This window comes from Nuphar pumila, chromosome 2, assembly GCF_984573655.1.
Source record: "Nuphar pumila chromosome 2, dmNupPumi1.hap1.1, whole genome shotgun sequence".
NCBI classification, from domain to species: domain Eukaryota; kingdom Viridiplantae; phylum Streptophyta; class Magnoliopsida; order Nymphaeales; family Nymphaeaceae; genus Nuphar; species Nuphar pumila.
The window spans coordinates 81,617,007-81,633,001 of record NC_143250.1 but is presented as its reverse complement, the minus strand read 5'-3'; the positions used below and the strand labels follow the sequence as shown (position 1 = coordinate 81,633,001).

General features: G+C 35.3%; 1 protein-coding gene across 1 annotated transcript in view; it reads right to left on the bottom strand.

Annotated features, from left to right (window-relative positions):
* Nucleotides 1-15,995, bottom strand: part of LOC149845846 (ABC transporter B family member 6-like) — a 36,196-nt gene that overhangs the window by 12,802 nt on the left and 7,399 nt on the right. Inside the window, exons 2-10 of the mRNA XM_089996043.1 lie at nucleotides 10,688-10,742; nucleotides 10,400-10,575; nucleotides 10,022-10,222; nucleotides 8,978-9,237; nucleotides 8,551-8,861; nucleotides 8,211-8,434; nucleotides 7,794-8,134; nucleotides 6,402-7,192; nucleotides 6,028-6,269 (exon numbers count right to left, since the gene is read on the bottom strand). Of these exons, the coding sequence (XP_089852169.1) occupies nucleotides 6,028-6,269; nucleotides 6,402-7,192; nucleotides 7,794-8,134; nucleotides 8,211-8,434; nucleotides 8,551-8,861; nucleotides 8,978-9,237; nucleotides 10,022-10,222; nucleotides 10,400-10,575; nucleotides 10,688-10,742 (2,601 nt within the window). The remainder of the gene's footprint in view (nucleotides 1-6,027; nucleotides 6,270-6,401; nucleotides 7,193-7,793; nucleotides 8,135-8,210; nucleotides 8,435-8,550; nucleotides 8,862-8,977; nucleotides 9,238-10,021; nucleotides 10,223-10,399; nucleotides 10,576-10,687; nucleotides 10,743-15,995) is intronic.

Sequence of the window (15,995 nt, the reverse complement as noted above, 5' to 3'; positions counted from 1 at the left end):
GAAACTTTCGTTTGTTGTTTTTTTTTTCAAGCAACCAAAAAAAACTTTTCATATCCAGATCTTAATGACACACAATCATCGTGTCAAAGATCTGTCATCAGAGAGAAAAAAAAGAGCAGCACACCTGTTTCCACCTCTTTCAGTTTTATTTGTTTTTTTTTTCGTTGGTGTAGATCGATCACACTCCCGAGATCTACTGCTCTGATACCATGTTGATGACCTGAAAACAAATACAGAAACCGAGGCAGAGAGAGAGAGAGACGACAGTTTAGAATAGAGAACTTGTTACTTCTGGATTAGGGCTAATCTCTATATTAAATAGAGATAGTCCAAAGAACGAAATTACACCCAAGTCTCTCATTAAATATTAAATTCAAATAACCTCTAGTTTAGAAAAACTTTTAACTAAAAACCTCTTAGTCTCAACAATTATGAGATTGCTCTTCACTAATGATATCATTTCTAAAGTCATTACCATTATCAAGGTCACATTCACAATCACAATCATCGGTATCATGCTTCAAAATTAAATCTAACAAGAAGGAATACTCGGTTGCTTCCTTAGATTTTTCAAAATCAAATAAACTTTTCTTTTCTAAGAAGGATGAAATATAGATTTTTTCATTTTTCAAATCAAAACACCTGTAACCTTTTTGGTTATTGCATAACCTAAAAAGGCACAAGGAATGGCATGGAGAAAGAGTTTATCGTTTTTGTTAGCAAAAACATAGCATTTACATAAAAAAACTCTTAAACTAAATTAATTATGAACTAATTTAAAGAGTTTTTCAATTGGTGTTGTATTTTGCAATGAAGATGATGGCATTTTGTTGATGAGCAACCCAAAAATCTTTTGGTATTTGGTTTGCTATAAGTAAAGTTATTGCGGTTTCCATAATATGCTTGTGTTTTCTTTCAGTCAAACCATTTTGTTGTGGTGTGTGACAACAAGATCTTTGATATGTGATGTCACATAAATCTAGGTAATCTTTAAATTCTTTTGATAAAAAACTCCTCCTGAGTCAGTTCGAAAAATAAAAATATCATTTTCAAATTTATTTTTGACCAAATTGTGAAATATTTGGAAACGATAAAATACTTCAGGCTTATGTCTAAGAAAATAGATCTAAGTATAACTAGAAAAATCATCCACAAAATTTATATAATATCCATATCCATATTTTGAAACAAATGGTGTTGAACCCCAATCAAATGAATGTACTAACTCAAGCGGTCTAGAAGAAACAAAAGTTCTTTCTTGAAATGGTAATCTCTTCATTTTAACAAGAATACAATCTTTACAAGTGAAACTTTTAGAATTACAAAAAACTTTGAAATTTGAAAATTATTGAATTTTGAATGCATTCGGATGACGAAGTCTTTTGTGTCACAAGTCCAAATTCAATTTATGTACATTACAAAAAGTATTCTTGGAAATTTCCAAAAAAACATATAGTAGAGACCTTCTTCACTATGGTCTTCCCCAATCAGCAGCCATTACTAACGATCCTGCACCCAACAACCATCAGATGAGGAGACATTACATCCATTATCGGAAACGGGCAAAAGATTCAAATTTAACTTAAGAATATATTAAATTTTTGTAATAGAAAATCTTTTGGAGTTTTAAAAAATACTTTTGAAATTCCCTAATACTTTTGTCTCAAGAGATGTACCATTGGCAGTGAAAACATTTGACATATTTGACTTAGTATGACATTTAGTTAATATATCGATGTTGGGGTCGCATGGAAAGATGCACCAGAGTCAAAAAGCTTACCGAGATTGGAGAATGATGAAACTACGACTCTGATTGAAGATAATGTCCTTTTAGAAGAGCTTGAAGCACCTCCCATCAATTGAGCCAAGGACATGTTGCCAATATATGAGTCTTGAGGGTTACTAATATCATTGGTCTCTTGAGGCAGTCCAACCGAAGCCATCTTTTTCTCTTCCCTCTTTTTTAGTTTTGGACATTGAGCTTTGATGTGTCTCGGTTCGTGGCAATAGTGACAAATAATTTTTCGCTTGTCATACACATTGCCTTGTCTTCCGAAGTGTGGTGGCTTGTATGCACGAGTGTAATTTTTTAGTCTTAAGATGGCTAGAACCGAATCATCTTCATTCTTTGTAATACGCCTCTTAAGCATATTCTCCTCCGTACTTAATTCCTCAATAGTATTAACCAGTGTTATCAAAAAATGCGCCTTGTGCCTCAAGGCGCAAGCCAAAGGCACAAATTTTTATTTTCTTACAACAAGATTTTTGAGACGTGATCAACAAGATTTTTGTAGGTTAATCTCATATATTTTCCAGTTATTTCAGTTATCTAATCAGTTTCTTAGTATATTATTATATTTTAACTTTTGTTGGTTAAACTCGTATATTTTTCAGTTATTTTAGTTATTTAACTAGTTTCTTAATATATTTTAACTTTTGTTGGTTAATCTCATATATTTTCCAGTTATGTAATCAATTTTTTAGTTACTTTTATATGTTAATCTCATATTTTTTAGAATAATCTCATATATTTTAACTTTTGTAGGTTAATCTCATACTATGTCACATGGGTGCGGGTGCGGGCGCGGGTGCGGGTGCGGGTGCGGGGATTCGGCACTTCCAAAAAACCCGGGTGCGGGGTGCGGTAGGGGCAAAAATGTAAATATATATATATATATATATAAGGGGTCGGGGGGGCGGGTTTTTTCAAATTTTACACGATAGCACAAGCAAGGCTACCACCATCATTGAAAAGTCAGGAGCTGACAGCTGTTGTCAGCAGATTGTCAGCAGATTTTTTTTTGTATATACAGCTGCACGATAGCACAAGCAAAGCTACCACCATCATTGAAAAGTCAGCAGCTGTCACAGCTGCTGTCAGTTTTTTTTTATATACAGCTGCACGATAGCACAAGCAAGGCTACCACCATCATTGAAAAGTCAGGAGCTGACAGCAGCTGTCAGCTCCTGACAGCAGCAGATTTTTTTTTATATACAGCTGCACGATAGCACAAGCAAGGCTACCACCATCATTGAAATGTCAGGAGCTGACAGCAGCTGTCAGCTCCTGACAACAGCAGATTTTTTTTTTATATACAGCTGCACGATAGCACAAGCAAGGCTACCACCATCATTGAAAAGTCAGGAGCTGACAGCAGCTGACAACTGCTGTCAGCAGATTTTTTTTTTAAAAAAAAATCGCAGGGGCAATTTTTAAAAAAATAAAATAAAAAAAAGGACATAAATGATCCTGGGTGCGGTCAACGCACCCAGGATCGGGTTGACCGCACCCGCACCCGCACCCGCACCCGCACCCGCACCCGCGTCGAGTCGAGTCGACGCGGGTGCGGCACCCTGCTAGCCGAATCCCTGTGACATAGATCTCATATATTTTCCAGTTATGTAATCAGTTTCTTAGTATATTTTAACTTTTGTTGGTTAATCTCATATATTTTCCAGTTATGTAATCAGTTTTTAGTTACTTTTATATGTTAATCTCATATTTTTTAGAATATTCTCATATATTTTAACTTTTGTTGGTTAATCTCATATATTTTTCAGTTATGTAATCGGTTTCTTAGTATATTTTATCTTTTGTTGGTTAATCTCATATATTTTCCAGTTATGTAATCATTTTTTTAGTTACTTTTATATGTTAATCTCATATTTTTTAGAATAATCTCATATATTTTAACTTTTGTCGGTTAATCTCATATATTTTCCAGTTATTTCAGTTATGTAATCAGTTTCTTAGTATATTTTAACTTTTTTTGGTTACTCTCATATATTTTCCAGTTATGTAATCAGTTTTTAGTTACTTTTATATGTTAATCTCATATCTCTTAGTACTTATTTGAGATTTTCTATTTCTTATTGGTTGTTATTTCATCAATAAAACAATTCTTTATTTACTTATATTTTTATATTTTTTTTATAATTTTTTAAAAGTTTTCAAAAAAAATATTTGAAGCTTACGCTTTAAGCCTCACCTCGATTTTTGTTGGAGCGCCACGCCTCAACGCTTTTTACAACACTGGTATTAACAATAGAGTGGATTTTTTCTATATGAAAGAGGGCTAATTTGGTAGTTTCAAATTCAATTATCAAACCATTAATAAATTGATAGAAGTGCTCTGCATCTACTTGTTTTTGGTAAAGCTCAATATTTTTTTGACATTACCACTTAGGTTTGAGAAAAGTCAACTCTTCCCAAACTTCGGACAACTCATTGTAATATTTTCTAATGTTTTTTGTCACCTTGGGTCATAGTACGAACTTTGTCTTGCAAGTTGCACACATGTGCAATATCCTTAAAGGAATACATAGGAATACATACTTTTAAGATATTCTCATGCCTTATTAGCATGCTCGAAGTTTGCAAGGCTTGAGCATTTTTAATATCTACACTACTAATAAATCAAGACATAATCTTGGCATGTCCCATTCTCTACTTTTTTCATTTTTCTCATACTTAGTTATGGTCTTAGCTCTTTCTACATCTGAAAGATGCACTTCCTTCTTATTCTCCACCTTAGTGAGAATTAGTTTAGGCTCTGGATCGGATCCATCCACTAATTCCCACAACTCTTCTGTAAATATGGCGCTTCATAATAAAAGACCACATAGCATAGTTTGTATCGATAAATTTGATGGGCATGATGGTGACACTTGGACATCCATTCTTACAAGGGATAAGAGAGAGAGATGAGATGAGAAACGAGAGATGTAGAGCTATGTCACATACATGTGAGTGTGGATGCGGATATGAGTGCAGATGCAGCACTTTAGAAAAAACTTGAGTGTAGGGGTACAGAGAGGGTATATGTAATTTTTAACAGTTTTAAGTTAACACTAATGAAATAAAAACAATTATTAGTTGGCTTGGGTTCAGTTCTGTTGAACCCAGGCCAGAACTGAACCCAGACATAGGTTTAGCAGAACCGAACCCAGGAGTTGAACCCAACAGGCTTGGGTTCGGCCCTTGGTGCCAACGAAGGGAGGAGAAGGAAGAAGAAGAAAGAGAGCAGGAGGAGGAGGACGAAAAGGAAGAAGAAGAAAGATAGAAGGAGAAGGAAGAAAAGAGGAACAAAGAGAGAGAGAGAGAGATGTAGATAAGCCACCTTCGTCGTCGCCATCGCTGTTCTTGGAAAAGGAGAGGAGTTGGGTGGGGGGGCCTTCGTTGTCATCTCGTCGCCACCATTGAAAGAGGAGGGGGAGTAGGAAGGGGGTGGCACGATTGTGCACTACCCCTCTCCCCCCAACCCAACTAAAAAAAATGAACCAATTGGTCAAATACTACACCCAAGCGCATTTGACCACACTGGGTGCTGCACCAGCGTCGCATCGCGTTGACGCAGGTGCGATGGCCCTTTTAAGGAGTTCGTGTGACATAGATGTAGAGAGAGATCGAGAACACGAGCAAATCCACCATAAACTTGGAGTAGAAGCACCACCAATGGATCACGAAACGCTTGAATATGAATCTTTAAATGCACAATTACGATCACATGAACACTCGAATGTGAATCACCTATTGAGTTCAGCACCACCATGCACTGATACCATGTAATAAATCAAGAGCCTTCATCACTCATGAACAAATGTCCACCAAAAAACCAAAATGGACAAATACAAAAGTGGTCGGCCGCAAAGGGCACACTCACAAAATCCACAATGAGCACACACAAGAAGGCTCACAAAATGTAAAAAATATAATTTTTATTAAGGCCACAATATGCAAGAATGCATTCATTCAATGAGGGGATTCACCCCCTTTTATATACAAAACAAGAGGCTTAAAGAGCCATCGGAACTAGTCCTGACTAGTCAAAATAATACAAAAAAGAAAAAAAACTTTACAAATATATATGTATACATGTATATATACAGATTCAATACATATATATATACATTACAGATTAACAGAAACTTCATGTATCAAAAATTTAGCAATGAAACATAGTAGCATCAAAGCAATGTAATTTAAGAACAAAACCATAATTTGTGTATAAAAATCATTTTACCAACCTGTGCAATAGCAGAAACAGTAAGCACTGGTAAAGTTCCAAGTGCCACCAGTGCTACTCGCCACTCTAGCAGCATCCCGATAAGAAGTGCAACAATAACAGCTGAAGCATCCTGGATAAATATTGAAAGACGGTTGCTGAAGGCTGCACGAACAAAGGTTGCATCATTTGCTAAGCACATGGATAGAGTATCTGCACTGTTCTCTTCTTCATCAAACCAACCCACCTCATTCCGCAGCATAGCTGAAATGACAAAGTTATAGATAGATCAAAAGGCATGATTGATGTCCACTTGTTAATAATCCAACAATATGTAACATCAAATGGTTCCAAGTACAGGTAAAAAACATGCAGATCACATTTCTTCTGATGTACCTGAAAACATCATCCTCCTTACTCGTTCTGTCATTTTCTCTCCCATTATTCCAAAATAGAAGTGCTGCAAGAAATTTGCAACCACGGTCAAGACACCCATACATGTGATGATTAAGCACCATTTGTTCACTTCAATCTGCATGTGATGACCCGGTGCTCTATAATAAAATGAAACTATCTGCGCCAGAATATATGCAAGAAGTGGATTGAATGAACCAAATATAGCAGCTCCAATGCTTCCAAGAAGAGCATAAAGCCACTCAGCAAAACTAAGCTTTGCTAATCTCCACAAAGAAGGTGGTTTCCGATGCTGTGAGTCTCTGAAGCACCTCTCTTTCATAGGGAACTCATCGAATTGACAAAGGGGTCGACTGAAAGTCTTGGAATGCGAGCGTTCATTTTTAGGATCTGAAGTCAAAAGTGGTGAAATGGGTGATTCTGGGTCAGAATTAGTTGAAGTTTGCTGCTGTGTGGGATGTAAGTCAATTTTGGGTAATTCAGGCAATAACCTCTGGAGGCTATCCTGCCTCTTTATTGAAGGTACTTTCTCTAGTGCAGCTGAAGGCACCCCATTTTCAAGCATTTTTTCCGATGGTGGACTATGTGCCTTAGGGGATTCCTGCAAATTATAGCCTAATTCAAATTGACGTGAATCATGGACACTGTGTGTCCTTTGAAGAGAAGCGGACTTGACCATCTTAGGCGAGGAAGGTTCTTGCAAACTATGACTTGCTGAGGAATCCTTTTCTATTTGGAAAGAAGCAGCTTCCGAGTAAGTTCTTATGGGAATTCTGCCACAGGAGGAAAAATGTTAAGGACACATAAAATACAAGTCTATGTCTGTAACCAAAATCTAAATTTACAGATAAATACAACCACAGAACCAATGAACAACATCGTCCAGATGCTAAGTTTCAGAATATAAAGAATCAAATCAATCTTTCTCCTCCAGCAAAAATATTTCTATCATGTAAAGAACAAAAGAATCTTCGAAAGCATGATCGCACGATTCCAAAATCATCGTTATACAATCTGGGCAAAGTACCGGAGCCCAAATACATGCAAAATCTGTATAACTGAGTTTATAAAGCCTCTTGCTGGATTGCACCAGTTTTACAATAGCACCAACCAGATGATTACTTGCTGAAATGACATCAATTTTTCAGGCCCATGGAGTACATTACTTGATATTAATATTTATCAGAAGATCCTATTCCCTATGCATTCACAACTTACACAACATATCAACTCTATGCTGCTGCTTCACCTGGCATTCTGAACTACTGTAGGTAAAACTAGCGTGCCAGTCAAACAGAAACATGCATATGATAATTGATAACAGAAAAACCAATGCAGCACCACCAAAAATAGGATTTGAAACTTGCAATTCACCTCTTTGGAAGTTTTGCTGCTTCTTCACATTTCAGAAGCTCCACATAATAGCCATCTGCTGCTAATAACTCGTCATGTGTACCCATTTCAACAAGTTGGCCCTCTTCCATCACAGCAATATAATCAGCATTTCTAATGAGACTAAGTTGTCGGGCTATGATGATAGTTGACCGACCCAACATGAGGATATCCAAAGCTTCTTGAACTGTCCTTTCTGCCTCAATATCAAGAGCTCCAGTGACTTCATCCAGCAGCAGAATACAAGGGTTTGAAAGTACTGCTCTAGCAACAGAGAGTTTTATCTTCTGTTCTTCAGTCAAAGCTATCCCAGCCCTACCTACCTGAAGTGAAACATCCACAACATATTTGTAAATGGCATACCATAATTCAATCAATAACTGATTTAGATCCCCTTACCTGAGTATCATATCCTTTGGGAAGTGAGCTGATAAAAGTATGTGCAAGTGCTACTTTTGCTGCCTCTTCTATCTGATCAAGGGTGGCATCTGACCGGCCATACGCAATATTGTCCCTAATGCTCAAACTCAAAAGAGCAGGTTCTTGGGTTACCAGTCCTATCTGACTCCTCAACCATTCTAATTTGAGGCTTTTGATATTCTCTCCATCCAACAGCACTTCTCCTGAACCAAAAGCAAAAGCACAAAAGTAGAGGTTGTGCAAGAATTTATCACAATCTTTGCATATAAATACATGATGGAATAACAGAGCCAAGGTGTTCAAAATTAATTAGTCATACCCAATGTAGGGTCATAGAAACGCTCCATTAGGGGGATTATGCTACTCTTTCCGGAGCCATTTCTGCCAACAAGGGCCACTGTTTTCTTTGCCGGGACAGTTAAATAAAATCCACTTAATATGGGGATTTCTGGACGAGAGAGATAGCTGAAGTACACATTTCGGAACTCAATGTTCCCCTGCACTGAGGCTAAAGTATTTCCATCCTGATTCACACTGGAGGTTGAACGGCTTATCATCTCATAAAGCCTATAAGCAGCAATTCTTCCCTGCTCAAATGAGTAGAAGTTTGTAGCAGCTTGATTTAGTCCACTGAAAAATAACAATCAAGAAAACATCAAGCAAACAATAGGAAATACAAGACGTGATTTAGGAAAATAGGATCATGTCAATCAAGTGATTATAAGAAGAGAGAAGGATATGCTTACAGGCCACTCAGTATCACAGCAAAGAGGGCAGTAATTATTTCACCTCCATTGGCCTTTTTGTGTGAAACTAGATATCGTCCAACCCAAAGTTGTAATGCACATGAGCATATGGCAAGGCCATAAGTAAAACCAAGCCCAAGGCCTTGGACAAGACTAATCAATATTCCATATCTAAGTGTAGCTTGAAGTGAAGTTGCATAAGAATACTTTGCTAATGTCTCATTTGTGAATGCATACAAAGTCCGTATGTAAGCAACTGCCTGCATACATCACCATTGCAAACAATTCACAGAGTAAGTAACAAAATTGTAGCCTTTGTTGAATATGGCATTGTGTCAACATATTTATATTGATGCTAACTGCCTCTAACCATGCTATGATACAAAGCCAAACCTCAGAAAGGGATGTAAATAAACAAAATTCACAAAGAAAAAAAACTCATGACATCCTACAATGGCCATAACTTTGCTAACGTATAGTACTATGAAAATGGTGTTTCTGAAAAGTAATACACCAATACCACTCACATTTTCCTCAAACTACATAGAATCTAATGTATCCTTTTCGTAACCCTGTCACAGTATTTTTCCATATTTAACTATCCTTCTAGGAAACCAAAAGATGCACCACAGAAAAGTGATATTAACATTATAATCAACACAAAACATTTGGGTGCTTGTCATAAACACTGTCCCAGGAGTTAAAGATAATGTAAGCTATTTATCATGTGCCCAATTTCATCTGTGATGTCTGCATGCGTGTCTGTTTGTATGCAACATATACATGTGATAAGAAATAGCTGGCATATCAAGTAATCATGAAGTCTACTCCTGTAACAAATTCAGATCAAAGCACCACAAAAGTTTTATCTCAATCGTCAAGCCAGTACCAGTAACAAGTCATACTAGCACATGACTTCATAAAAAGAAAAATTAGGCTCACAGTATTCAAGAAAAGGCAAATGAAGATAGATCGGTCGATGGAACATGAACAAGAATGGTCACAAGTATACTGCAATAATTTAAAGGCAAAGGCATGGGCAACCTGCTCAGCAATACTAGCTGCTTCAGCATATGCATCTTGAATATTTTCAGCTAGTCTGTGCAGAAAAATATTTGATATTCCTCCAGCAGCAACAATAAAGGGACCAGTTCCTAGTGTAAGAAGTGCAATTTGCCAGCTGTTAACAAATCCAATTACAAGACCACCAACAAAGGTTGCCATGTTATGAATGTAATTTCCAACCTGCAAGAAAAGTACCATTCTCAGAAACAAAAAGAGATGAGGCACAAACAAGTAGGCAAATCTAAAATCTCTACATAATGTAATCCTTTGCAAAACATGATGAGACAAAAAAAAAGTCTAAGCAAGCAAATTTAAAATCTCTAGGTAATGTAATCTTCTGCAAAGTATGGAACATACTTTCTCACTGAGAGCAGATTGGATAAGCAACACATCGCTCAATACTTGACTAACAATGTCACCGTTGTTCCCATATGTGTCAAAAAAACCCATGTCCTGGTTAAGTAACACTTGGACATACTTTGACCTGATGACAGCAGTTTGCCTTTCCCCAGTAAGAATCCAGCAAGAGACCTCTGTTAGAAGATAAAATAAGTTGTTTACAGAGGATTGAAAAAGTGGGAGATATGCAACTGCAAACCACATAACATGAATAAGAAACTGGCAATGAAAAATATCCAAGCATACCTATCCATCCAGCAGCAAAAACTGCAACAGCTATGTAAACAATGTCTAGAGCATGCTGTGGAACAAGCAAATCAAACATTACATGAGAAACAAAAAGAAACAAACGATATGCATAAAACACAGCATGATCTGGACATAATATATTGTAATTCATTAAGAACAAACAAGAAAGCATAACAAAATAGTTTGATGTTCTAACGAATTTTGATCACCAATATAAGTGCACATTAAACAAGGACAAATATATATAATTAGCATTATTGGTTGTGGTGAATGCTTCTTCATTTCAAAGACAAACGAGAGGAGATGCTCTAAGGAGTAAGGACTCAACCATATTGTTGAATATAAAAGGAAGATCAAGCTGAAATTTGGATGGGTTAGAAAAAATCAGTATTTTGGCTGAATCTTTTTCTCATTTATACTTACAAATACAAAGTAGAGATCACATCTACATAGTCTGAACTGTCTAAAAATATATTTTTCAGGAAACACTTTTTCCTCTTTGGAATGGAAATAGGGATGATAACCTCCATGGTTTTGAAACCCCAGCTCATATAGTGATTTCAAAAAAATCCAGGTATCATATTCAAATTCAAACCTAATTATCGAAAGACCCTAAGACTGCATATTCAACATAAGATACATAAGTAGAAAGTAATATCTTCTAATATAATCATCTAGATGGGCAAATAATCTCATAATGGCTTCCTACACGTGTTAACACTCATCTGCTCCATGTGGTCATGAGTATGCACACACAAAAACATGCATGCCTACCTAAACGTACAATGAGTATCATATGTCCTATTATTGCCATAACCATAGAATGTTCTCCTTTATATTTTGCTGGTCCACTAAGATGAATCCTGAAGAAAATTTTTGGAATGTGTCACTGAAAATCTTGGTATTAATCTAATTAATCACTTAACAAGGCTCAGGTCCCAATGTCGACATAGTGCGACAAAGGTACAGGCATGTGCATTTCCTGTAATCGGACAAATGGATTGGATACATGTTGGATCACAGTTGAACCAAATCTGAATATGAAATAGAACTGATGAAGTAGATTTGGATCAGGATCCAAATTTTATATAGCACTTTCAGATCCAGTAAAACCAGGCTGAAAAGATGTATTTTGCATGTTACAAAGCATAAACTGATCTGATTAGATCTGGATACAAGCACAGATCCAACAGAAAATTGTCAATCTGAATCCAGGCCCAAATTTGAAAAGAGTCCATCCATGCATCTGAACCCACAACAGAAGAACATTCAGATTCTATTTTAAGATCCATAGTAAAAAGTAATTAATCCAATTCAGATTGAAGGTCCAACTGAATCCAATCCATTTGCAACTCTACTACACTACGCATGGTTGCATATGGTCAAATAAATGTCACGTACAACCAAATTTAGACTTGGTCAATGTTGGCAAGTATAATGATGTGCATACCATATAAAGCCAGTGCAAGTTAGCCTATTCATGCATTTTCAAGTAGATCGAACCATACTAATGTGTGTAACATGGTTTATTTAGTAAAAATCATGTTTTCCATTAGAAAATTTGGATGTGAAAGACCATCTTTTCATAATCATGCAATCAGATTTTATTCTTATTCAAAATAAGTTATATTTAAATTTATCAGTTTTTCAAGTATACCATAAAATAAATGAACCAAGGAAATCCATTTGTATGGTCAGATTTACTTAAAAATGCATGAGTAATGAGGTATTACTCATTGATACACACACACACACACACACACACACATATATATATATAGAGAGAGAGAGAGAATGGGAATTGTGTTGTCCCCTTTTTCGTTAGGTCACTGTTAGGACCCTCCAAAATTCTTACTTTTAGGTGTTTTATGATAGATATGAACAGTTAGATATGTTTATCATTGTTATTCAGAAGAAAACATGTTTTTGATTAAGCATCATTATGCTCAGATGTGCATTTTAAAGAGGTAAAAAAATCAATGGTTGATATTGTACTAAAATTTGATCTTTTACATCAAATCAATTTGAAACAAAGCTTGATTTTTAATAAATAAGTAATGATAAACACATCTAATGGTTCAGATCTAGCATAAAATACCTAACACTATGATTTTTGGAGGGTCCTAACGGTGACCTAACGAAAAAAGGGACAGCACAATCCCCATTCTCATATACTATATATACATATATATATATATATATGTCACATGGGTGTGGGTGCGGGTGCGGGGATGCAGCACTTCCAAAAAACCCGGGTGCGGGGTGCGGCAAAAATATATATAAAATATATATATATAAAGTCCAAAAGTTGGACATAAATGACCCTGGATGCGTTGACTGCACCCAGGGTCAGGTTGACCACATCGGGTGTGGGTGCGGCACCTAGTTTCAGAATCCCTGTGACATATATTAAAAAAAATCTTAGCAAAAAAAATTTTTTTTAAGTCCAAAAAATTGGACCAAAATGACCCTGGGTGCATTGACCGCACCCGCGTCGCGTCGATGCGGATGCGGCACCCTGCTAGCCGAATCCCTGTGACATGTATATATATATATATATATATATATATATATATATATACACACTGTCTAAATGAGCTGAAACTCATATACACGGTTCGTGTTGACCCAATTGGACCTCAGATGGATTTAGCATGGTGCAAATGCTAGAGATAGGTTGTTGTTGGATTGTGTTTTTTTATGAAAAAACATGATTTTATGAGCCAAGAGAACATTGCACATTGTAAACCATTGATTTTTCAAGGCTCATAAAATTGCGCTTACGCATTGTAATTGAATGATCTAAGAGATGATTCCCACTAACCTAAACATGTAGATTACATTTGTAAGGTTAGTTTCATAAAAAAACAAAAAATAAAATAAATTAATGAAAAAGACAACTCATTTGTGGCATCATTTAGCCAGAACACATCACAATATTGCCCCCTGCATGTCAAGAGATTTGTCGGATGTTGTGAAATGGCAATGCCAGCAATTACTCACTTATCTGAGAGAGAAAAGACAAAAAAGAGATAAGTGGCAACCCTAGGAGGATGTGTATGACGAAGATGAGTTCCCTACTTCTGATCCTACAGCCCCTAGCATAACATCAATAGAAAAAGAAGATAATAATGATGACGATTGAGGTTATATTTTCAAAAAACTTGGTCATTTAACACTTAAGTATTTATAAACTTAGTTATTTTGTTTTTGTTTATGTAATATGAAATTATGAATCTTGTGGCATGTTCTTCATTGCAAGATATTTAATATTTTGCATTGTTCTTGTGAGATATGTATGCAATATTATCTATATTAGTTGATGTTTGATGGTGTCTTATGCAACTCATAGATACATAAATGTTTCATATGTGATTTTATGATTGTATTTTGTGCAATTCACCATTGTTTCATGTGTAATGATTTTTTTAAAGTTTTGTTTATTTTTCTGATTTTTCTTGATTTTTTTGGAATCTTTGAAAATTTTTATTAAAATTATAATTTTTTAATCTAACTTTGGGCCCGACCGATACGGGTAAGGATATGCTACTTATAAAAGTTGATATACATATATATAGAGAGAGGGGGGAAATGTATCATATATCATTCGCTTGTGAAAACTCTTGTTTGTATACATCTAGCCACTAAACGTTTGATCTCTAACCGAACAGGTGGTTAGCATGGTTAATTTACTATACTAGGAGGTTTTATCATGTCTAACACACCATAACAATACATTTTTAAGATGATGAAAAATCAACGGCTCAAAATTCACGAAGATAAGGATGGTTTAAACATGGTATAAAACATCATGTTGGGGACAACTTTAACATATGAAAAATAAGCAGAACATGCTAAACATAATCTGAAGGCTAGATTTTGCTTTTTATTTTATTTTTTCAGTGAAACAAAGGTTAGATTTTGCTTTTGGAGCCCAGATCTACGTAACTTGTTGTGCCACCATAATTATATATATAGTCACAAACACTAAAACATTGGAGAATGTGAGCTGTCCAACCTTCATTAGTTGTTGATTTTGGACCTTTATATATATAGTCACAAATATCAGTCTCAGATATATCTCAATAAGGAAAAATCTTGAGATATTATTATTTTTTTAATAAGTATAAACAAATCACAGAAAATAAAAAAATTTAAAAAGTTGAAAAAAATAAGAAAATGCATGTTAAGAAAAGAAGCAATGTAACATGAATACAAATACAAATAAGAAAAAATATATGTGAAGCATAGAAACAATAAAACATGAACATAAAACACAAATATTAATTCCCGAGATTTTCCCAATATTATCACGATATTAATGTGAAATTACCACGATATATTTAAATTCTGATATTTTCAAAATATTGTGAGATTTTGCTTGTAAATTTGTTTTTTAATTTTACAGCAATAATATCGCAACACATATACACGAACACACAGACAGGCCTATTTTTCAAAAAAGCCCATCAGGACATGACAAGTCACCAATTTGAAGTAAAGCATGCATGTTTGACTCATATGACCGTAAAATGTTCCAACAGACTTATGTTTCCAAAATATCCTCGCTCACTGGCAAAAAACTAAAAGGCCCAAGGAAGGACAATCAACAACAGCAATACATGAGACAGTGCTTCAATATGAATGAAGACAGAACATTTTATGTTGCATTTCTCCTTATTTTCTCTTGTTTGAAAACAAGGATTTCTACAATGGTGAACTCCATGTTACTCTACATTTACTTTTTATATTCTCTTTGTGAGAGCTAGCATATTGAAGGAATAGACTGCAGCAAGAGTTGATCTTCATTCAAGGTGCTATTGATTTTTTTCGCTCACTCTCAATATATTGCTAACCCCTTTGAGAAGTTATGCACTAGGATTCTGCAGGTTGGTATCCATTACTATTTTGGTTAGATGTGGGAATTACACTTAGTTGTCAATTACACTTAGTTGTCAACAGTACTGGTCAGAGCCTAGGAGGAAGACCCCTAAAAGGACTAATTTGGGCCTAAGCGGAACTAGTTGAGGCCTAGGCAAGACCAAAAAGATAAAACATACAGAAAATAAAAAATAATACGATAAATAGTGAAATTTAGTAAAAAAATATGATTGTAACTATGAATGAAGTATAAGTGTTTAATTCACTGTAACATATCACAAAATTCATAAAATTGCATCAATATAATATATACATATATACAAGACACACACACACATGTAAAGAACAGAAATAAAATAGAAGAAAAAGGACAAAAAGAGAAAATGGGGAAAAAAGAACAAAAAGAAGAAGAGGAAGAAAAAAG